Source organism: Drosophila yakuba, chromosome 2R, assembly GCF_016746365.2.
Source record: "Drosophila yakuba strain Tai18E2 chromosome 2R, Prin_Dyak_Tai18E2_2.1, whole genome shotgun sequence".
NCBI lineage: Eukaryota > Metazoa > Arthropoda > Insecta > Diptera > Drosophilidae > Drosophila > Drosophila yakuba.
Window position 1 is genome coordinate 10927344 of NC_052528.2, and position 23172 is coordinate 10950515.

Genomic DNA, 23172 nt, shown 5'->3' on the forward strand with positions numbered 1-23172 from the left:
TGGCTGTGCCGCTATTTTGGGTCGTTCCCCCTTTTTTTACGCTTTTCCCTCTTATCCCTTCTATCCCGGCTTCCCGCTTTCCCGTTTTCCCGCTTTCCCATTTGCCCATTTTCCCCTGAATGAACAACGGAAACCTGCCGCATACGATACGCCTCAGCGAGCGTGCAATTACCACCGCAAAACAGTGCTTCTGGATCCGAATCCGAATCCGTATACGAATCGGAATCCATTCTCCACCATCTAAATATTGTAGGTTTCTCAAACTCAAAAATAGTGCAATCTCGCCGGCAAGTGGAACTCTTCTGATTTATGGCCCATTGTATCCGACAGATACAAAACGCTTTTACCAACACTCGAGGCCCACAAGTGGCCGCCGCTGCAGTTTGTGCCCCTCCCCTTCTGCTGCTTCCCCTCCCCAATGCCCTCGTTTACTGATTACTTTGCACTCTTCAGCAAGTGAAATCCAAGACTCAACGCCCACAGATTGAACAACAAAGAGTTGCTCAAATTTCTGTGGGATGGGGGGACCTAAGTGCAGGGGGAAAGTGTCACCCACATGCCACAGTCTCGAGATTAGAGAACAATCCCCCTCAACTGGCTAAGGAATTCGCCAGATCGCCTTTGTTGACCCAAAGCTAAAGTAATGGAAATGATTTCTTAATAGAATTCATTTCATTTGGCCCGAGGCACACAGTAGTTATTTGATTGCAACTATGCAACCACCATTCATGTTCCCTGAACATATCATTTGATTGAGCAAAACGATCCAGAAACAAACCAATTTAAGCAGGCATCTAAGTATTAATGAGACCCAAATAAAAGGCCTTCTGACAAGAAAGTGCACAGATTTGTTGCCAAATTTAGCTGAGATAGTTTTTATGCGCCACAGAATCTGTTTCTTGATTTTCGCTGGCAGATGAAAAACGAGGCAAGAAAACTGCGACGAGCAAATGTGCGAAATAAAAATTTCATAACGTGAAATTAGCGCACATAACTCGAATGCAAATGCAATTTGGGCACGTCGTGGCTGGTGGGTTGCACAGGGGGATGGTTATGCACGGGGGGGCTGGTGGGTGGCATGGATACGGATGAGGAGGGGGCAGAAGAACCCTCCCCAACAAGTGAACCAACTGATGCCGCCGATGACGAGTCGCTGATGGGGAATATGGCTGGCTGAGTGCGGTTCGAGTTGCTTGGCTGCCCATAAACGGAGCAGCAGCTGCATGGCAAAACTCCTTTTTCACCCTTCACCCCCCTCTCACCCCTTTCGTTCCCACCGCTTTTCCGCTTTTGAGAAGATCTTGGGCAACGGGATTTATAATTAAACATAAACCCGCCGGATCCGCAGACTCAGCGACTCGCCAAAGGCACGCAGAAGCAGAGGTCCATTTATGCCAATAAGCAAAAGATGGCAAAAGATGGCAAAAGCTGGCAAATGGGAAAGGAAAAAGGAAATAAAGTGCTCTCAAGCAAGCCTCCTTTCCATGCGGTTCGACTTTTTGCATTCCGCTGACAGGGAGGAATGGGAATGTGTCGCCAAGTTGGCTACCTCACAGCCCCGCGAAAATCGTATCGAGAAATGAGAGCGCAGAATAAACAAATCATAAATCTGTGAAAAATATGTTTTATGGCTGTGTACATGACCGCGACCACCCAAAAATATGCCTGATCTCTGGGCGAATATAAAATCATATCGCTGTGTATCTCACACAGATGGGCAGATACATTTCGCTGTGTGTTTTGAAGTTGTCAGAATTTTCGAAACTATATTTTTGTAGACACTTCCCAGTTTTGTGTGTCCAATTAGAGAGAAAAACGGCTGTGTAAATACATGTTCCCCCCACCACCCATACTCACTTGTTTGTTTTTCACAATCATTTTGATGGTTAATCGAGTGAAATGCAATCAAATTTACATTCGCTGCCAAACTGCCAAGTAAACTATTCGCCCCCTTCAAATGCTGGCCATAATAAATGCCAATAAAAGTTCACATTTAACCCATAAAACTCCGATCGGGGAATTGCCGCCCGCCCGTACCTCTTGGTTCTCCTTTTTCTGGCTTCAGCTCAATTTCAACTTTTATTGAAGTGCCGGCAGGTGGGGAAGGTGCAAAAACAACTACGGAAATCCTCTCGATGACAGGTGTAAGGGCGGGAAATACAGGTGTGTTTGCGAATGGGAGCGGAACCAGGAAGCTCTTGAATGTGCTCGAATGTGCTAAAACCCATTTTTGCCATTTGCCATCCAATTAAAATGCTGTATTTGCCAATCCACTCTGGATTAGATTGGCATTACTGATGGGAATGCTTTCGGACTGAAGTTTAATTACTTGGGATGCGTAGCCAAGCCAAATTCATAGTTCTTTGTCAATATTCCAATTCAATCTTTAAGACAATCTAGTTTGTATAAAAAGGGTTTTTATCTCCTTAGGATTGATGTTTAATTAATAGGAATGCCAGGGATGTCAGGTCAATATGCTATTCTTAAATCGGGAACAAAAACAATCTTGTATGAATCGTGTATATTTGTTAAGTTGTATTAATGTAATGTATTCCCTTAAATTTGTTTATTCCCAGCAAGCCTTGTAGATACGACCCTCGTCTTTGTGTTTTGTCAACCTTTACAATTACCTTACATCGACTGGAACTCGTGGTGCTCCCATTCACCAAATCAGTTGGCATCCTCCTCTTTTTACGAGTTTGTCGAACCCTGCTATCTCGGCGATATCCGAAGCTCCATAGATTTATAGCTGTGCAAAGCAGTGTAGGTTTACGTATATTTGTTCACTATCTGCAGCCCGTCGAGCCCAATCAATTGATGGAAAATGGTTCCCGACTTAGCCAAAGTCTCAATTGTAAACCGTCGCGGAAATGTAAACACATTTATGCTAGGCAAACATTTTCCGCGCTTCCTGCTTTCTTGTGACTTGGTGGTGCCTGCCACCCACTCTTACCACCCACTTTTCCCACCCACTGACCTCGATGTTGTAAATCTCTGGGTGGCTTTATCTTGAGCTCTGCGTTTCTATGGACTGCGGCAGTCAGCAGAAACTATGCCAAGGCGAGGGGCTTTCAATGAACGTATTATATGCGTGGATTCTGGCCAGATTAGCCGCAGATAAGGGCCCTGCGAAATGGAGAAGTGGAGAAGGCAGCCATAAAGTTTGGAAGCGGAAGCCTCATTATTTGGTTGGGTAATTAGCGTAAATTGGAGCCACATAAGCTGGCTCAAAAGATTGAGTGAATGGTGGACACAAAGTAATTGTATTAAGTAGCAAATTGAATAATGAAATGAAATAACCAATTAAGAGTCCCAGGAAGTGGCCAAAACCGAATATAGCAACCGCAAGGCAAAGAAAAGCACATATGACACCATCAGCATTGGCATTTTATTTAGCTTTAGCTTTAGCGTCAGCTTTGGTTTTGGTTTTGGCTTCATCATTGACTAAAAACGTACGAGTATATACATATAGTATGGTATAGTAAGCCAGTTACCGGTTTCAAAGACTCGCAGGCGACAAAAGTTCTGTTGCCAAAAATTAAAAGCCAATTCGGGGGCTTCGGGGAAGGTGTTGCCAAGTAGGATGTGGCGCTGTTTGTGTTATGAATCTGAATTTCAGAGTTTCTGAATCAGAACCAGTTCGGCAAGTTGCTGGCTAACACAAACAAAGGCTTAGATACGAGTGAAAAGATACTACTCGCACCGCACCACATTGTGTGGAAGAGATGCAGACAGAGCGAGGCGGCCGAGTGTTGATTTCAATTGTTGACCGTAAAATGGGCTCGAGAAAAGGTGTCAAGCCAACCTTGCCCTGCTTGAAATTCATATAAAACTCAAATTTAAATGCGGAGAAACGACATAAAACGAATCACCATAAAATGCGAAACGTGCCCTAAACCAAACTTTGGAGCAGCACCAAGCCACCGAAAGAGCGGAAAAAATTAGTGCGTGCCTGCTGCAAATGGTTTGCTGCTTTGCCATGAGATTGGGCCCCCTGGAATTGCGAAGAGTCAACAACTACTGTTCTCCACCAGCACCAGTACCAGTACCAGTACCAGCTCCAGCACCAGCTCCATATCGCTATATCTCCATCACGCTGCTCCTGCTCCTACTACTGCTCTGGTTCAAGGAATTTATGATATGAGCCCAAATGAGATATGGTTATGGCTGATGTGTTTGCGTTTTCGTTTGCGTTTGTCAACCCGAATAGGCAGACAGTTGGGCAGACTGCGAGCCCCTGGCAGAAGTTAGGTAGTTAAGATATACAACTGGGATAGCGCCACCACCGCCACCTACGGGTAACCTCCCACCCCATTAACTTGGCCCAAACCCTCCTCTACCCTCTCCCCCAGCCACATGCGTATGCAAATGCCAGCTTATGTGGAGCAGAAACCCTGGCTGTGGCTTTATTTATTTGCCAGCGACACGAGAAGTCTCTTTCGACCTCACTATCTACACTCTGTGCTTTGTAGAACCTCTTTTTTCGATGAATTCCTGTGGCTCTGTTGACAGCCACATTTCTGTAGTAAACGCTTCTTTTCCATATATGCCAGTTCGGCTTAATCCCAACCTGACCAACTCATCCGAGCACTTTTCGCCATTTATTTGTTTTCATATATATATTTTATATGACTTTGTGGCAGAACAATTGTTTGGTATGCTTTTGTTTTGTATGCTGAATATTTTCATCTGCTCTTGTGTTCATTCATCCTTTAATTCTTTGTTGTCAACATCAAATTCTGAATTTAATCTTTTTCGTTTAATTGAGTTGAAATTAAAGCTGCTGTTAAATACAAATCGCTGACCAGTGTCAATGCCACTTAAAAGAATATTAAATCGAGATATCTTTTTCTGCAACCATTTCATTATTTATGGAATTATCTACTGTATACAGTAACCTCACACCTTTCACACCTATTTGTGGTGGATTTTTGTGGCCGGCTGACCGGAAGTAATTGCAGCTTAATTTCATTTGAGTTTAAACTGAATTTTCGCAGAAACTCTTTTCCCCAGCCAGTGCTAGCCGTCTTCATTCATTATGCAAATCAAATAATTTTATACATGTGTACATGTGTAGCCGTGTTTTCTAAAAAACACGCACACCTTTTCGGACGCAGGCGCACCTTTCTGCTTCCGGTTTTTGTGGCGGCAGCACGTGCGTGAAAATTGCGCCAGTTGGTTTTTCTCTAAAAGGGAGGAGGACCCAAGCCCATTATGATTGTTGTGGCAACAGTCGTAATTAAAATGCTAGAAATTACAGTCACAGCCACGTCTTATTCGTACTGGGTGTTGACTTGTTCGTACCGAGTTTTCTTTATGGCAATCGGCGCCTAGGTTGCATAATTCCAAGGTTGGAGAAGAGTTCTCCCACTCTTTCAATGAGTTTTTCACTGCTGCTTCTTGTTGTTTTGGGCGAATGCTTGTGCAATGAACCATCAGCATTTCGCTTAGTCGGCTGGGAGTATTCATTAATAATTTCCAGTGAACAAATGCGGCCCTAATCTTATCAGAAATGCGTTTTCCGCGCGGATGGGGAGGCACTTCTCCACTTCTTCACTTTCCATTACTCATTGAGCCATTGGGGTTGCGAAATGGCTTTGGCACCGAAGTCGGTGGCAATTTGAGCCACAATACCACGATTCCAATTCCATTGGGATTATTAATTGAATCAATGACAAACCGAAATTCAATAAACAATAACCAGGGGAGCCCTTATCGATGGGGCGCCATGTGGCGTATGCGCAATAATATTACGCATACGTTCGCTCCCATAAAGTTGAGCAAGGCATCGAAATGGAAGCAAAGGGAAAGGGAATGAAACCGAAATCAGCAACACTCTTTCCTTTCCGCAAGAAGTCCAAAGTGTATAGTGTATAGCCTGCCAATCGTTATCGCTATCGCCACGGTTATCAGACGGAGATAGCATCGATGACACTGATAATTGACGGCAATCATTGAGCAATTGACAAGTTCATTTAAGGGACAGAGCAAATAAACACAACAAGAATCTTAGAGCGGCGCCTACAGCTGCTCAAATTAACATATTGGTGGTCGATTGACAAGGGGAAGAGGTGATGGTGTGTCGCTGATGACTACAGTCAAGCTTCTCTAAGCCAAATCATCCACTATTATTGTAAATTGTTTTATTATTGAGACCGTTTTAGAAATATACTCATTTAAAAGGATTATTTATTAAGGATTCATTTAAGGATTATTAAAAACTACACATCTAACAAATATATGCATTTTTATTGTGATGTGATAGCAGTTTTTGTAATTCAATTCAAAATAAAAACTTGAAGTTTTGTAACCACAAGCCTGAAGTTGAAAAGTATTGATGTAGAATTACCAACACGTTTACTTCTTTATCTTGCTAATCTAAGAACAGCAATAGGTGATTTAGAATTTTTTAATTTTGGTACCATAACAGTTCGATCCAAAGAAGGTGGACTGAGCCTGAAGTGAAAACGATGGGATGGGGGGCAGTGCGAGATAATTATATGTAAATGGGGTTTTGTCGCCTGTTGTTATCGGGCATTTCGGAGGGGTTCAAAGGGTGGAACTCATTAAGTCTGGCCGCAGTCATTGAACTTGGGCGATAGGAACTCACTCTTCGCAGCTTCTGCAGCTTCTGCTTCTTGTGCGAGGCTCCACTGCGCTGTTTCGCCGGAAAATCACGATTCGCTATCCTGCTGCCGCTTTTGCACTGCCATTTGAATTTGCCCCTTTTCTTTATTTTCTTTATTTTCTGGACCAAAAGCACCGACACAAACAAAAACGACGGCGGCAGCAGGTGTGTTGTTGTTTCTTTTGGCTTCTGCTTCTGCTTTGTTTGTTTGCTGTTTGTTTTGCCTTGTTGTTTTTGTTGTTTGCTGTCGGCCTTTGCTTTGCACTTTTCTGCACTCTCTTTTTTCGCCTTTCGCAGCTGTCAACGCACCAAACGCGCAAAATTATGAGCAGAACGCGCACACATGCTCGTATTCGTATTCGTATCGTACGTATTTTCTACAGGCCGCACACCCACATATGCATTCGCAAACAACAACAAACGATGCCGGCGAAATGTATGAATTGAAAATGCAGCGGACGCGGACCGAAGAACGAAGTGAACCGCGCGCGGCGAAGTTTCGTTAACGACTGAATGGCATTCGGAGTGTGGCTGCCTTATACGCCCACTCTTATACTTGTACAGCGACGCTGCTAACAGGCGCTGTTATTAGCAGCGCTCCAATTCGCCGCAACAGCTGATTGAGAGAGAAGTTGCCGGCAAAAAAACAACAACGTGTAAGCAGCTAAACTGGAAAACTGCATTTCACATTTGTTTGTAGAAGAGTGTTTAAAAGTGCTTTAGTTTTAGCAGAGAGTATAAGACGGCACTTGCGGCTTAAAAGCAACAACATTAAAGACAAGCCAAGTTTAATATCTAAGCCCAGATTAGCTACAAAAAAGGATTCGCTGTTTCTTCTGTCTAAAAAATAATTATTTTCCTCGCCTGCCTTTTTCCCCAATCCCAAAGCATAATCAAATCATTTAGCCAAAAACTTATTCAAAACTCACAATAGCTACACGCTCAAATGCCCACAATTCGTGGCCAAAAGAGAGTGGGGAGCAAAGGGGGTGGGTGGCTGTTCGCAGGACCCTTGCATTGTTGTACACAATCCATCATTATCGCATAGATTTCCGCTCGAAAAGGAAACGCGGGGAGTGCCCGCAGTGCATTTACATTTGCGCCCGTCTTTGCACTCGAAAAATTCACGAACACGATGTTTTCATTTCATATCGATTAAATAGTTGTCATGTAATATGAAACTGCTCGTGGGCTTGGAAATCGGATACTGATGTCAATGTAGGGTATTATATTGGATCAAGCAATTTATGTTTAAAATCAATTGCATTAATTTGTGTAGATTCGCAGAGCAAACTTTGAACATCGTATTTTTTTCCAAATGGGAAAATTCCCACTAATGATTTCCAAAATGGCAGTAAATTGCAGAAATGTAACCCAAGATCTTTAAGTTTTCCTCACTGTCACTGATTGCTAAGCGCTGCGGCCTCACAGTCTAGGTCTCCTTGGATCGTCCTTCTTGCAACACCCACACACACACACGTGCTGACGCACACAATTACAGCCTTCGAACACAGATACACCCAGACACGCAAATTGCAGGGTCGTGAGCACGTGTCTGGCAGCCTTCGCTGCGGATTATAGTCGAGTCGAGGCGAGTCGTTCAGTGAAAGTGAGCCGCCAGGATCCACAGGACTCAGTCAGTTGGTCGTCGTCTGGTCTGGCCAACACTACACCCCCTCTACACCCTCTGCGCCCCCTCCAGCGCCACCGCCGTCTCCCCTCCGAAAAATGTTGCATTCGCCAGCAGTTTTCTATAATTCGTGTTGGCCTTCTTTGGGGGTTGGCTTGACGCTTTTCGTTTTTGGTTTTTCGGTTTTTTAGCTTATTTTTGTTGTGGCGGCTGCGGTTTATGCAAATTAGCAAAGTTAACATTTGCCAAATTGTCGAAAATTTCATTTGGCCAGCTCATCCTGCTGAAGGACTATTTGTTTGCTTTTGCAGGGCAGACATATAAACAAAAGCATATCGGTTACATCAAACATGTGGGCTGGTTTACCTTGTGTCATTTCAAAGGAATTTTAAATTCGTTTTTTATATTTAAATATATATGTATATATTTTGGCAGTAGATAGTATAGCTTTCATAGTTAATCTATTTAAATTTGAGTATATTTATTTAAGTTTGAATATAATTAATTAAAAGTATGTACATTATTTCTTAAGCAAATCAAACTTAAGATGGCATATTTCATATTTCATATTTTTATTTACACTTTTAAACATTTTAAAACTGAAGTATTTTTCAGGAGATTACTTTACTTTAAAAAATCATTTTTCGCAGATTACTTTACTTTAAACAGCGAAATCCACAAGTGGAAGCAGCCCAGCATGCGGAAGTGGGAAATGCGAAAAGCCAAAAGAAAGAGCTGTGAAATCAAAGCATTTTCGGATTCTTTTGATCAGCAATGTGTTAGGATATAGATGTGACGCCCCTCAAAGTTGCTGCCCCGCCCCCAGAACTGCCTATTTTTCCGACTTTATTAAGGCAGATCTTCGGCTGCCAGTCCGCCAAGTGACAAAATGCACCTGCACACGAGTTTTCCCCAAAATAAAAGGGGGGAATTGGGGAGAAAAGCGGAGGAAAAGTGGAGGAGAAGTGAAGGAGTGGGATGAGCTGGGCGCAGCTATCTATCATAATTAGATTTCGTTCTGTGCTGAAATGTCGTAACGCGAACGAAATGCGTGCACATAAATTAAGTGTGGAGTTTTTCCAGACCGCACTTTTCCCATTTCCCTCCCACAGGCACACACACACACAAACACACACACCACACAGCAAATAGAGCGCCTAATAGGATTTTATTTAATTTCCGCCGCCCAAGGATGTTCCTAATGAGTTTTTTAACCTGCCCAGCGGAGATTTCCATCCTTCTTGGGGACTCGAACAGCGCCCAAGTGAGCAGTATCCAGAATATTTGAATAGAGACGAATCCTTCGGATGAGGTGGAGCCAGATCCCAGCACAAACACGACTTCGGTTTGATAAACACGGTTCAGAAAAGGATGCAAAGGCCAGGAATCTGTTTATCCTTTGTCTGGCTGTCTAGGATATAGCCACTCTGCTGCTTGTCCTTCTGCAGATGCTGCCGTTGGGTTTAGCGAACTTGGCTTGGCATTTTCTTTGTGTCTGTCCCTCCATTTTCCGACCATTTCCCCCTCCATTTGCATTATACCCCCTTGTCGGAAAAGTCGGAGACAATGGCTTCGGCCAAGTGAATTGCCCTGGGAGTGCCATTTTTCACTGTATCTTCTGTATTTTCGGTGGGAAATTTATGCTGCACTTGGCTAATTTAATGGCATTTTTCCACAGCATAAAGGCAGGGAATGGGGTGCAATTAAATGCAGGAGCAGCTGATATGATTTGTGTCGCCATTTGCATAAATTTGCATACAATGCGTGCAGTTGCTGCCACTAAACCATAATTAGATAAACACACTTATGCTGCCACCGTTTGTTCGGGTAATTAAATGCATTCCGAGACAGGTGTTTTCGCATAACCACATACTACTGTACTAGGTGTGGGCTGAAAATTCATCAAGTCAAAAAACCCACTTGTAGTGAAAACAGAATCAGATAGTCGGGTTTTTTTAAATTGGCTTGTAAACGAGTATTTATTTTTAGTAATAGCAGTAGTAGTAATGTGGAGATAATTGCTTTTCAATTGATTTTATGCCAACTTCATTTGATTGATTGCGCTATTTTATTTAAATTTGTATACATTTACTCTTTATTAAATACAATTCAGCCCAGAATTTATTTAATTCAATAACAGACACGCAATCAATGAAATCGTTCAACTACACAAATGTGTCTGAATGTACATAAGTACATGTACCATATCCATTCATCAGAATTTCCTTTGAAATTTAATTATAAATTCCTTTCGTTATGCAAAAAACTATTAAACTGTGTAATTATTACTCAATGACAAAGGGATTAAATTCCAAAATATGGAAACAAACGGAACTAGCTCTTTTTGCAATTCAAAATCATTCGAATGAATGGCTTTTAGATCCCTAACCAATTTATGGCTTTTAGAACAGTAACGAATTCTCCACCCCTCACCAACTCCAACTACGCAGTAAATTCAATCAGTGCACGGCACTCCAATAAATGGCGAATCCTTTCGCTTATATTTAAATATTTGACATTTTTTGGGGGCGAAACGAGCACTTGAATCATCATCCCCCTTTTGCCCCTGAAGTTATTATAATGCGGAGAAGATTATGAATTCATTTATAATAATTTAGTTTGAGTTATGCGCGAAACACTGAAACCCACTCAGCTCGCAATCCCATAATGAGCATATTCTATTAGGCGAGTTGGTGTGCCACCCCTAAGTTCTCGGGGTTGCAAATTAACAAAGCCCGAATCCTGGACACATGTTGCATTCAAATGTCTCCTGCGCCGGAGTCTGGGTAATGCCGTGTTGTGACAAACCCCAAATCGCCCAAACTGACGGACGGGGAATCCCTTTGAAGCCGCCAGCCATTTGCACCCGCAACCACCAAAAGCGACAAGAACAACAACTGATATTCTGGTGGCAGTGGGCAGGGGAGTGCTCCACTGCATCACCATCACCATCATCCGACAGGCGGACAGACAGCCAGGCATGCGAAAGGATATGCCAGGAAGTTGCTTGAACGGACATCAAAAAGCTTGGCCCAACTCCCCCACAATTTCCATGGCTTTCCCTTTCCTTTTCGGGCATTGATAACTGACACGCAGTGGAAACTGAAAATTCGGGAGATGTATTTGCTTAGCATAATGGATTTGAGCCACTCGGTGTTTCGTCACTCGGTGATGGTTACTGGGTACTGGGTACTCGGGTAATTGAAAATCGAATCAAATCGCGTGAAATTTAATCAACTTAAGAACCCTGGAAACGCGAGAGCCGCCGGATCGGGTTCACAACTCCCCAGGCGAGCGAGGAAATGGAAAAATTAGCACAAATCCATGTGATAAACTGGCTACTATTTGCTTTGAATCGAGTTACTCCCCAGTAGAGCCCCCGAAGCTCCAGGAGTTCCACCTCCACCGTAGGAGGATTGGTAGTGGTGGAGTGGTGGAGGCCACTAAGCGCACAGGAAGCCAGTCGGAACGGATGCCACAGCTCCGGCCATCTGAACTCTGGACTCTAATGCACGATTAATGCCCATTCCCAGACGCACTGCCTCCCACTCCATGTGCGATGTGCATTTCCTAGTAACTACAGGTGGGTCTAGAGAGCACGACATACGAGGAAACCTATCATTAAGTATTGTAAAAGAAAGTATTAATTTCCCAGCTGAATTCAAGCTGCATAGGTCCCACTGTACTTGACTTCAGATGGCGGCGATGTCGTGGGCGAATGTCGATGGCATGTCCATTTTCAGAAATTAAGCCCTATAAGCGGCTTTCATGGGACTTTGCCCACGACTCTCGCCCATCTGGCCACTTGGGCCATGTGGAGCTATGTGTGTCTGTTTGGCCACTGGAAGGGGAAACGGATTGGAGCTGGAGCTGGAGTCACTTTCGTTGACGACCCTTTATTTGATACCATCAAAGTCATCACACAGTCATATATACTACTGTATAGTATAGTAGAGTATGGTGTGCCGTAAGCAGATTTGTCACTTCTTCACTTGTTGGCGCGACGACGGGAGTTGCCAAAGATGCGCAGGTGCTTGCTCCGGTTGAGCTCCCTGGCTTCCTGTTGGCTCAGCTCGTAGAGCTCCTTCTCCAGCTGCTGGATGTGAGCTGCCATGGCCTCGGGCGTGAGGAGACTAAGTTCTGGAGGAAGTTTTGCGGATACTTATGAACTTATCACCTCGGGAAACCAACCACTCACCATACATCCTGCGCAGATCCTCCTCGCTCTCCGCATCCTGCTCACCGGCTGCCTCCTGCTCCTTGTCCTTTTGCTCGTCCATCTCGGCGATGATGGAGTCCACTTGCTTGTGATCCTGCTGACCTTCGTCGTCGCTCTCGCCATTCGAACTGCCGCTGCCGCGTTCCATCTTTTCCAACTCAAACTCGATGGGGTCATCCTCCAAAGTGTACTCCGCATCGCTGGGACTGTCCCCCTTAATGGACTTGGCAACTTTAGCCATATTTTCGCTATATCATTAAGTTTTCAATAGGCTTCCTTGATGGCTTGTTGAAGTGGGGTTTGCCAGCGTGAAATCGCCTAATTGAGCTTGCCACCTTGCTAATAGAATATATCACAACAGAAGGGACCCAGGAAATTAGCTTTTATGCACCACCATTTGCTGGAATGACAGGTTTAAAATCCGGAATATTAAGCCACCCTCGACGAAAGTTTTCCAAACGCCTAATGAGCTGTGCAAAATTAATTGTCACCGCAGGAGGGTTGCCATCTTCACATCGAATGCGTAATATGCAAATCTCTAGCAGTTGCCAGGGTTGCCAAGGTCAACGAAGGAAGCCCTGCAAGAACTGGATACCAAACATTTGAAAGCGTTTTTCAAAGGACTCGGCTCGGCTTCTTGTAAACAATCCGTCAGCAGGCGTTTTGCATCCCCCAGGAAAAGAATCACCTCTGCAGGCAAGCAACTTTCTTTACAGGGGTGTAGACCAAGAATATTTGAAAGGGGATCTTAACTGTTATATGGTATCAGGAAGATAGTAGATTCCGTAACTAACTATTTCCTATAGATTTTAATAATAAAAATACTAATTTGGTAATATTCCATTATTGGAAGGTCCTTGAACCCCTAGAGCCCCCCTTTGCACTGCCTGCCTTACTACCTCCTTGTCCTTTGGGCGCACGTGTCCGCTTGCTTTGGTGGCGGCTTAGCAGCCGAAGGACTTGCACATGGACATGGAGTATGTGTCCTGCTGGTGACAAAGCGCCGCGTGCTCATTGCTCCCCCCGTCCAGCCGTGTATTGTGTGTGCCGTCTGCTCTTGTAGCTGCTTTATGGCCAAAGTTTTCGGGCAAAGTATCGTTTATGGCCGGGTCCGCGACTCATGCAAATTGAACAAGTTAAACTTTGGAGGGGTCGCGTTCGCCCCACCCCATCCTCTCCAGAAGCGATTCCCCAGGGTGGCTGGACGGCGTTTGTGTCTGTGTAAACAGTGTTTGCACCGCACAATGGGCCCCATTACGCTGCAGTTTATTTGCAAGGATTCGGCCTCCCAGTCCGTGTTATCATCCATCCGGCACGTGCCACTCGCATCGGTTGCAGGAGGGGAGGGGATGGGTGGGCACGTCTGCTGCTGACTTTGATTTGTTCAAATCGCTGCCTAATGGATGTTAACATGATGCAGAACAAGAAACATTTAGAGTTGTGTGTTTTTGCTGATTATATATACTCGTATTTATATATATTTTGATTTGCATGTCCTCAAAGGCAAAATATAATTCTTGGGGATTTCCCTAATTAATTAACTGATTGCTTTATACTTTGCTATAGCACAGGCTTTGTGACCAACTAGATCTAATCATAGTATTTATTTTCATAGATTTTAAATTTAAATGCATACCTATTTTGCCCAGTGCTTCTTCAAAGACGCAGTAACCACTGTGACAAGAAAGCCGCCTGCGGCCCAAAACAACGCAAACAAAGAAGCGTTGTAGTAATAGTGGCCAAAACAAACAAGCTGGCCATAAAGTGAAGAAGATAGAGGAACAGTAACCCAGACTAGATGATTTGTTGGCGGCAGGACATTGTCCCAAATCCGCAATTGACCCCTGAACCGGAAGGGAGGTCCTTTGCCAAACTGCAGCTGCAGCTGAACCGCTTTGAATGGGATTTGATGGCAAGTATTGGCGATTTTAATGAACAACATTTTCGCAGCATTCAGCCATGCAAATGGCCCATTTAATTGGATTAACGCACATTTCCGCTGCGTCGCTGGCCAATTTATCACGGCTTTATGTGTGTTTATGTTTATTTATGCTGCGATTTAATTATGCGCCACAGTTGGAAGTGTGCCATGCGCAGATACAGATACATTTGTGTAGAGATGGAGTTGGCAATGGAGATGGAGATGCGGATGTCTGCCCCGGTGCAACTGCTCTTTCTTTCTTACACATTGCAATCCCCTCCAGTCGCTGGCTTTCCTTCCTTTCTCGCCTCGCTGATTTACTGGCTGATCCATTGTGAACGGCTGTCGATGGCAATCGATACGATCCATACGATCCATACCTTGTATATATACTTTTTAGCACCGACCTCCCAACTCCCCAACTCCCCTGCTTCCCAAAAATCTGACAGCCTGGTGCGAATATCTGATTCGGGATGAATGCGGGTAATTTGAAGTCTTGTTTGCGGTTCGCTAATTTCATTGCTTCAACGTCGATTGCCGCGATTGTTGAGCATCGATAACCGAAACGAGACGGGTGAAAGTAGCAGCCCATTTTCGGCTAAAAACATATTTTCCAGGCTCAAATACATACTTAACTATCGGCTCAAACCACATTATTACTGGTCGTCGAAGGACCAACGAAAACTATTTATGCTTTTGATTGCAGCTCTGCTTTGTTATATGCACAGATGTATGATTATGAATGTATGTGAGCTTTCTATATTTTAGCAGAAAAGCGTATTGTTTATCCATTTTAATAATACAATTTACCAAATCAAAAGGAGACATTTGTTTGTAGAAAGTAGTATGCACACTTAAAATAAGGAAGTAAGGAAATAGAGTAAAGACATATGTATGTAGCTCAGCCCGAATAGTTTTCCGCTCTTCTTGATCTTAGATACATTAATAATTACATGAGACTTACATTTAACTATAATAATGGTAATATATAATGAACTTTAGCTATGGAAAGATTGTAGCATATTATTCCTCTTAATATTGTTTTGATAAAACTGGAAGCGGACCTACTTGGGTTGGAGTTTAAAAAGCTAACGAATATGGTGAATAGTGCGTAGAAACTGAGATACAGGCGCTTTGCCCAAGTCAGGATGTCCTTAGAAATGGCCCCAATCCGATTCAGTGTGTCATTTTCAGAGGGAGATTTCTGTTTCAACGCTACCAATCTGCTTTTCAGCTTAGAAAAGAGTTTGCGAATGAAAGTAGTAACAATAGAATATGTGCAGAGTTACGTTATTATACAGCAATACCCACAATCTGATTACTCGCTCCTGAGCCCCAGGAATTGGGTGGCCTGCCAAAAGCGAATGAAAGGCCTCTTTCTGCTGTCAAGTTTGATGCAGATGAAAAATAGCATGGACCCATGAATGGAGCCATGCCTGCGGAGCCAACGACATGGAAAGTGGAACTGGAAATAGGAAAGGCTTCGGCTCCTGCAATGAAGCCCAGACATTCCGTTCTGGTTGGACATGGCTTAATGTCGTCTGTGCTCGCCGCCGACATATAGTATGAATATTTATAATAGATACTTATCTTGCACCCTTTCGCAGAGTCCTTAGTCCCGAGTCCTTCCTCCTGGTGCTCAGTCCCCTGTCACTCGCGTCCTTGGCGACCTGTCGCCACCAAATGCAAATACAAAACATAAAAGGCATAAATATTAAAAGCCTAATTAATTTCAGGTCGCCGGCACTGGGACTTATATTTTATTACAAAACTGAACGTCAATAATTGCACGTAGGTCGGCCGCAGGTGTGAATATTCCAGTTCACCTGCCTTTTTGTCGCAGGAAAGAGGCGGGTTTGTCACTGGAATACGGAATATGCTGTAAAAATGCCTAAATAATTAAAGCAATTTACAAGGATTTCGGAAGGAGCAGCTGCTGCACGGAAAATTATCATTTTTAACGAACAAAATGTATATTCCTCTATTGGGATATTTGCGGAGCAATTAACTTTGTAGTAGCTAAAAGTGCTTTTAGAAATAAGTTAAATTTTTTACATATTATTTTTAAAAGTTTTTAGTTTACTGAATTGTCAAGCAATTTACTTTTGTTTAACTAGGACTGTTTATTTCATACCTTTAATTTCCCTTAAAGTAACAACCTAAAACCCTAATAAATTTCTTCCTGTGTAGTCACTAACGAGTTTTGGCGACAAGTGAGAGCAGGAGCTGCAATTAGGCATTCCAGCAGCTCGACTTGCCCTTTCGATTGCCTTTGATTGATGAGTGGCGCATTGGACCTCGTCTACGGAAGTAGCCAGGATGTGGAGACCTTTGCCAAAGCTGCAACAGGTGGGTCTGGGGCAGTAAAAGTGGAGCTACTTGCCGCACTTCGCCATCCCAGTCATGTTGCACTCACTTCGACTCATGTCCAAGTGGCCAGAGCCGCCGGCTTGTCTTTCAGCGCTGCAGGTGCATTTCTTGGGTGCATTGAGTCTTAGCCATTCACCGTTTGTGGCTATCAACTATTAGCTATCAGCGATATTGATGGATAACGAGTTTGCGGTGCCGGGAAAGTGGGTGAGCGCCAAGTAGCTGGAGTTGGTAGCTTGTGGCATCGTAATTCGCTTTTCCCATTAATTGATATGCGACCGTTCCGTCCAGTTGCATTATTCATATATAAATGAGTGAAAATCTCTCAGCCATGCCACTCCACTCCACGCCAAGTCCAATCCAATTTCGATTTTCCAGCAGCTTGCCTTTGATCTGCTGGCCGGGTGATCCCGAGTGTCGGAAACGGAAAGAGCAGCAGATCCTTTCAGGCGGCATCCGCTTGACAAACTAGGGCCTTTGAAGTACCCAAGTTTTTGCACCATGATGCAGCTAATTATGGCCGGTAATTGCGGAAGAGCGGAAAAGTGGAAAAACATTGCCACAAGAAAACACATCTCACACACACACATCAACCGTGACTTTCGCTAAGTTGTTAAATTTGATGAGACTCACTGGCGCTCCATGACTTCTGACCCACATCGCCGACTTCTCGACTTCTCGCCTTACCTCGTGGCAAAGAGTCAATGGAGATGCGTCACAGATTCACCATTGGAATGGCTGAATCCAATCCGAATGGAGGATTGGAGGCCGAGACGGAGGCGGAGGCGGAGGATTGGCGACCACCAAGACGATGTCTGCGGCAATCTTTCGCCGGCGCCGCCATTTCGTCTGACCCAGTTTTATGTTTCATGGCAGACAAATTGTCTGCGCGATATGTGTGCTCCGCAGATTGTTTATGATGCTTTTGAACCTTTCTTTAAAGAAGTCGCAGAAAACACATTGTTGAGTCGCAAAAAGCGCGCAGGTCAGCGGAACTGCGAACTCCGAATTCAATTATGGCCAATTTGGATGGGGTGAGCAGGCCAACTAATGTAATGGAGCTAGAGGATAGCTATCTCAGCACAGCATCGCAACACCTTGGCCACTGCCAATTAGTTGGCCTTCTGGCTTCTCCTGGCTGGCCAAATTTCAATTAACGTCAAGAGCAATCAACGAAACTTTCCACCCAGTTTGTATCTGGCCGGCTGGGAAAAGTTTGAACCCTGAACTTTGCTGCATTCTGGGCTTTTCAATTATTTAAAAACCGAAAGACCAGCTGCCGCCTGCAAATTGCATAAGCTATGGTTTGGATATATATGCACTGTGCATTATTTCCAGTTTCTGGATCTCCAATTTACTTATTACTTAATTTTAGTAGGCATACATACTACATTTAAAAGTAGTAGTTTTCATAATTTTTTACCAGTTTATACATTTTTGTGGATTTTGTTATCACTTTCCTAATGTTTTATGTTATTTAAAATCATTCAGTAAGTACACGCATGATATATCAAAAGAGCATATACTTTATTTTGAGTGCACCAAGTCGAGTTCGGCTTGCAAAACTTGTTAGCTGCATCGCAATTATGACAGAATTCACTTTTATGCTGCGCCACCGAGGTGACCAACTGTCAGACGCGGCTAATCCGACCCGATCCGCTCCTCATTCCCAGTTCCGATCGGCAAAGCCCAGTCAGCAATCCCCAATCCCCGCCAGACAACCGCAAGGCGGCAAAGGAGCGACACAAACCGCACATAAAACTGTCACGAAGTGTGTTGTGGTGTGTCAATGGCCAGCGAGATGTGGATGCCAATCCATGCCAGCACCACCCACGTGCTACACAAATCACTCCGGTGGGTGAATGTGGATGGGTGCATTTGGATGCATATTCTGATATTCGGATACTCGTCCATGTTGTGCCATTGACTTTGCAACTTTGCAACGGCTCTGTCGCTCTGTTTGTTTGTCTGTTTGTCTCTTTGCCAATAAAACAAACAAAGAAGTTTCTACCCAAACCGGCAGTGTGCGAAAGATACATGGATACAAGCTGGGTATCCGTATCTGTGTATCTACATTTGCACCGGAAGTGCAACTCAAACAGCGAGACATCAGACAACTTTTTTCCACAGATCCTTTCCATCATCGTTTCCATATTTTCCTTTTGTCTAGAAAGTTTTTCCACCCAGTGCCACTCCTGTTTTTATCACTGACAAGTGTCAGAAGCAAAGGAGCCGTGTAAATTAAAGTTCCACTGGCGGAACCCATCGAGTATCGATGATGAGTGTCATTGGAAAACGGTGAAATACATATTACAGAAGCCACTCAAGAAGCACAAAATGAAGATCCCATAGAAACTGAGAATGCTTAAATTCGCTAGTAACTCTGGGATCCAATTAGCCACTAATTACATATTTGTAGGAGTTTTCAAAAATCACATTCCTCTGAAAACCGCACTTTCAGGGGTAATAATATCAACATTCCAGTGCGCAGACAGTAATAACCAACTGATATTTAGTTTTTTTCCCTCCCAAAACTACCATGCACGCTCGTTGGCCGTTATTCAACTGGCTGTACGTGATTACTGCCTGATTGCAGGACTAGATAAAAGCAGCAGACCTCGTAATTATGGCCTCAGATCCCTTTTACGCCGCCATCACTTCGCCTTTCTCACTCAATGAAGCGCAATAATTGCAGAGCTTAATGCAAATTCCTAGCCCAAAAAGGCCAGCCACGCCCCCCCTAGCTGGCGGGGGAGGGCGGAGAAAGTGGTGGTCGGTTAATGCAAGCCAGAGCACAGTGTATGCAAATGAGTTTCCAATGACTTGCCACGAAAGCAAAGCAAAACGGAGCAAAACAAAACAGCACGCAGGAAAGCGAAGGATATGACGTTGTGTCGCCTGCTGCACTTGAACTTGGCCATTAACTTGGCCCCATGCGTCTGCCCGACGTCTGCCAATATGCACTATATACATACATATATGCCCGTTTATATCTGGAGATACAAGAGGGTCCGCTGGTAGAGTGAAAGCGTCATTGCCACTTGTATTGTACTTGGCTTAAGGCGTTTTATGCGAAACTTGCGCTTTATTGGGTTCTCGGGGTGCGCTCCTTTTAACGCTCAACTTAAAGCGATAAGCGAATTGCGAACTGCAATTTAGGTTCAGTGTCTGCCCTCCATTTCCCCTATCGGTGCACTTAAATGCTGTGCGGGAGTGACACTAAAAGCCTCTCCAGTGGGACACCCAGCAGTCATTGAACACTTACGATAGCAAATCACTTAAGCCCGTTTTTGATTAGCTTTATTGCTGGGAATATATAAAAAGATTCACGACATTTTGCATACTATGAACCCTTGGTCTTCACTTAGCACTGACCCTTTCCTTATTTAACACTTTGGAAAATTCCTTCCAACATTATAAAGAATCTTTAAAAGCCAGCAATTTTATTTCAAATAAATGTTTGCGACAAGAAATCCCCGATAAAGGTAACATGATGACACCATAAGGAACTTTGAACCGCTGTTTTATAGCACACCATACCACTTTGCAGCCGGGACCCCGAACATAGTTCTTAAGGGCTTAGAGTCCTTGGAATCACTTTGGATTAGCTTGTTGCATTTTTCCTGCTCATTTAAAACTTAACTTTTTCGCGCCTTCTTCAAAATAGAGGTGGCAGCTCTCAGCTAAGGAGATCTGGCATCCTTCTGCACATCAGCTGAGATTTGTTTACATTACGTTCTGAGTGTCGTAATTCGGGAAAAGTCGCGTATTTCGTGCAACCTCCTATGATAATACCCAAAATGTCGAGGCATGCCCTGATAGGTACGTTCAAAGGTGTAAGCCAGCAGGCGGAGCCACCAATAACCAGGAATCTCGCTCAGGTGGTGGCACCGGCTTCATTGGTCGCAACCTGGCCAAGCACTTGACGCACAAGGGATACGATGTGACGGTGATCTCCCGAATGCCAGGTGCCAAGCGCATCACCTGGCACGAACTGGAGAAGAATGGTATACCCGGATCCGTAAACGCCGTGGTAAATGCCACGGGCCAGAACACATTGGATCCAACGAGACGCTGGACTCCAGGATTCCAGCAGAATGTGTGGAACTCGCGTATCAACTCCTCCAAGACGCTGGCTCAGGCCATCAAGTCGGCTCCCCAGGTCACCTCTTTCGTGAATCTTTGCGGTGTGAGTCACTATCAACCGTCGGAGTCCAAGGTGTACACCGAGGACGACCAGGTGCAAGGATTCGATTACATGTCCAGGTTGTGCTTGGCCTGGGAGGAGGCTGCCCACACTGGTGCTGAACAGGATTGTAAAACCGTGAGTTGATACTTTGAAGCACGTACAATAGGCAATAAAACTTCCTAATCCTCTTCAGACCATCCTGCGGTGTGGCGCTGTTGTGGGCCATGGCGGCGGAATGATTCAGTCCATGTGGCTGCCCTTTAAGTTTGGCGTTGGGGGTCCTTTGGGCAACGGAAAGCAAATAATGCCCTGGATACACCTGCACGACCTGTGCAGTTTGATACAGTACATCATAGAAAAACCAGTGCCAGGAGTGGTCAATGCGGTGGCCCCTGAAATAACCAGCAATTTGGAGTTCAGCAAAGTAGAAATTCCCAGCATTTCACTGCAAGAAATAACATTAATTACTTTTTTGTCAGGCCTTTGCTAGAGCTCTTCATCGTCCGTGTATCTTCAGCGTTCCTGAGTTTGTTGTCCATGCAATCTTTGGACCAGAGCGGGCAGCTTTGGTTTTAAGTGGCGCCAGGGTCAAGCCCCAGAAAGCTCTCTCATCCGGATTTAAATTTCAATATCCCAGCGTCAAAGAGGCCGTGACGCAGCTGACCCTCAAAGGATGAACTGAATCGACATTGAATGCTGCTTATACGTGTGCTTTATTTAAAAGCGGTCTGTATATTAAATAGATGGTAGTACCAAGCGCAAATTAAACGAATTTCTGCGAAAGGGGGGATTTTTGAATCACACCCTCTGAAAACAGTCCAATTTAATTTGTTTACTCATTAGTTATATCCACCAGTATTTTACCATTTCATCATATTTTGCAAACACATTAAATGTAATCGTTGACTTAATTCGATTTAAAAAAAAATTGTATAAATGTGAGTTACCTGAGGGGGAATCTTCGCGAAAACAACATTTAATTGTGTACTATAAAAATAACATAGTAATCACACCGTGTACCTTAAAAATGGATTTCAAAAGAATTATCCAACGTGTGTGAAAGATAGAAAAAGAGATAAATCCAATCCCTTTGCTGCGTGACTTGCCAATTAATATAATTGTAACCAAAGTTAAATTAATAGGCAAAAAAAAAATTAATTGACTTGCACACGCTGTGAATACGCTATAAAAACCCACATAATCATAATCAAATATCAACGACTGATTTTCTCTTTTTTTACTGCTCGGTGTGTTCTATAAATTGGGAATTCATTTCGGTAGGAGAATCAGTATCGTTTTGCGCCGCCAAACCAAAAATGCTTTCCAGATCGCAGCTATTACTGCTCGTTGTCGGGTTCTGCCTGGTATGATGATTTGGTATCACGCGATTCTAGCCCGGTTGTAACTAATCTATTAACAGAATGCAGCCGTCTCGGCTGACGTGGACTGCTCCAAGCGACCACCATTTGTGAATCCCAAAACCTGTTGTCCCATGCCGGACTTCGTGACCGCCGAGTTGAAGGAAAAGTGTGCCAAATTTGACATGGCTCCACCGCCGCCGACGGATGGGGATGCTAGTGGATCCTTTGAGAGCAAGCGTCGCCATCATCATCCGCATCCGCCACCAGTGAGTACCACTGGAATATATATAATATATATATTTGAGCATGGATAATATTACCCTCCGTTTAGTGCTTCTTCTCCTGCATCTTTAACGAAACTGGCATCTATCAAAACCGGAATCTGGATGAGGACAAGCTGAAGAGCTATTTGCAGGTGATCTTCAAGGATAGTACCGATCTGCAGACCACGGCCACCGAGGCCTTCACCACCTGTGCCACCAAAGTCGCGGAATTCGAGGCCAATTTACCTCCTCGTCCCGGTCCATCTCCACCACCCGGCTTTCCCATTTGTCCTCACGATGCTGGCCATCTAATGGGCTGTGTGTTCCGCAATCTAATGAAGAATTGCCCAGACTCAATTCGCAATGACTCCCAGCAGTGCACTGATATGAAAGAGTTCTTCACCAAGTGCAAGCCACCGCGTGGTCCTCCTCCTTCCGGCGAGGATATGTAAGGAACCCGAGAACCCCTTTTTGTCTGAAAGCCCGCAATGAATTTACTTCTCTACCCAGCTGAACTTTTAATATCTTTCAATTTAAGCCAATAAACATTTAAAGCTCAATATGGTGGCACTTTCCCCTCGCCGATTGGAG

General features: G+C 44.2%; 4 protein-coding genes across 9 annotated transcripts in view; 2 read left to right on the top strand and 2 right to left on the bottom strand.

Annotated features, from left to right (window-relative positions):
• LOC6530057 overlaps positions 1–7146 on the bottom strand; it is a 39506-nt gene extending 32360 nt beyond the window's left edge. For 4 of the 5 annotated variants that reach the window (XM_039373241.1, XM_039373240.2, XM_015196541.2 and 1 more), the window contains exon 1: positions 6611–7146. The gene's annotated coding sequence lies outside the window, so the exon portion shown is untranslated. Of the gene's footprint in view, positions 1–2630; positions 2648–6610 lie in introns of those variants that run through there. The other variant, XM_039373239.2, reaches the window with a different exon arrangement.
• A 4992-nt stretch (positions 7147–12138) lies between these two features.
• Positions 12139–12983, bottom strand: LOC6530059. 2 transcript variants are annotated; one of them, XM_039372972.2, is made up of 3 exons: positions 12869–12981; positions 12457–12816; positions 12139–12398 (listed from the first exon to the last, which is right to left on the bottom strand). In XM_039372972.2, exons 2-3 carry the CDS (start codon positions 12716–12718, stop codon positions 12247–12249), a joined length of 414 nt encoding a protein of 137 aa, XP_039228906.1. In that variant the 5' UTR covers positions 12719–12816; positions 12869–12981; the 3' UTR covers positions 12139–12246. The 2 variants fall into 2 exon arrangements, with proteins under 2 accessions (XP_039228906.1, XP_043062894.1); XM_043206959.1 differs by having other exon boundaries at positions 12457–12983.
• A 7460-nt stretch (positions 12984–20443) lies between these two features.
• LOC6530060 (epimerase family protein SDR39U1) lies at positions 20444–21779 on the top strand. The gene is made up of 4 exons (XM_002090970.4): positions 20444–20590; positions 20650–21092; positions 21151–21381; positions 21437–21779. Exons 1-4 carry the CDS (start codon positions 20554–20556, stop codon positions 21632–21634), a joined length of 909 nt encoding a protein of 302 aa, XP_002091006.1. The 5' UTR covers positions 20444–20553; the 3' UTR covers positions 21635–21779.
• A 465-nt stretch (positions 21780–22244) lies between these two features.
• Positions 22245–23141, top strand: LOC6530061 (general odorant-binding protein 67). Its single transcript, XM_002090971.4, has 3 exons — positions 22245–22321; positions 22378–22584; positions 22650–23141. Exons 1-3 carry the CDS (start codon positions 22274–22276, stop codon positions 23031–23033), a joined length of 639 nt encoding a protein of 212 aa, XP_002091007.1. The 5' UTR covers positions 22245–22273; the 3' UTR covers positions 23034–23141.
• The last annotated feature ends 31 nt before the right edge of the window (positions 23142–23172 follow it).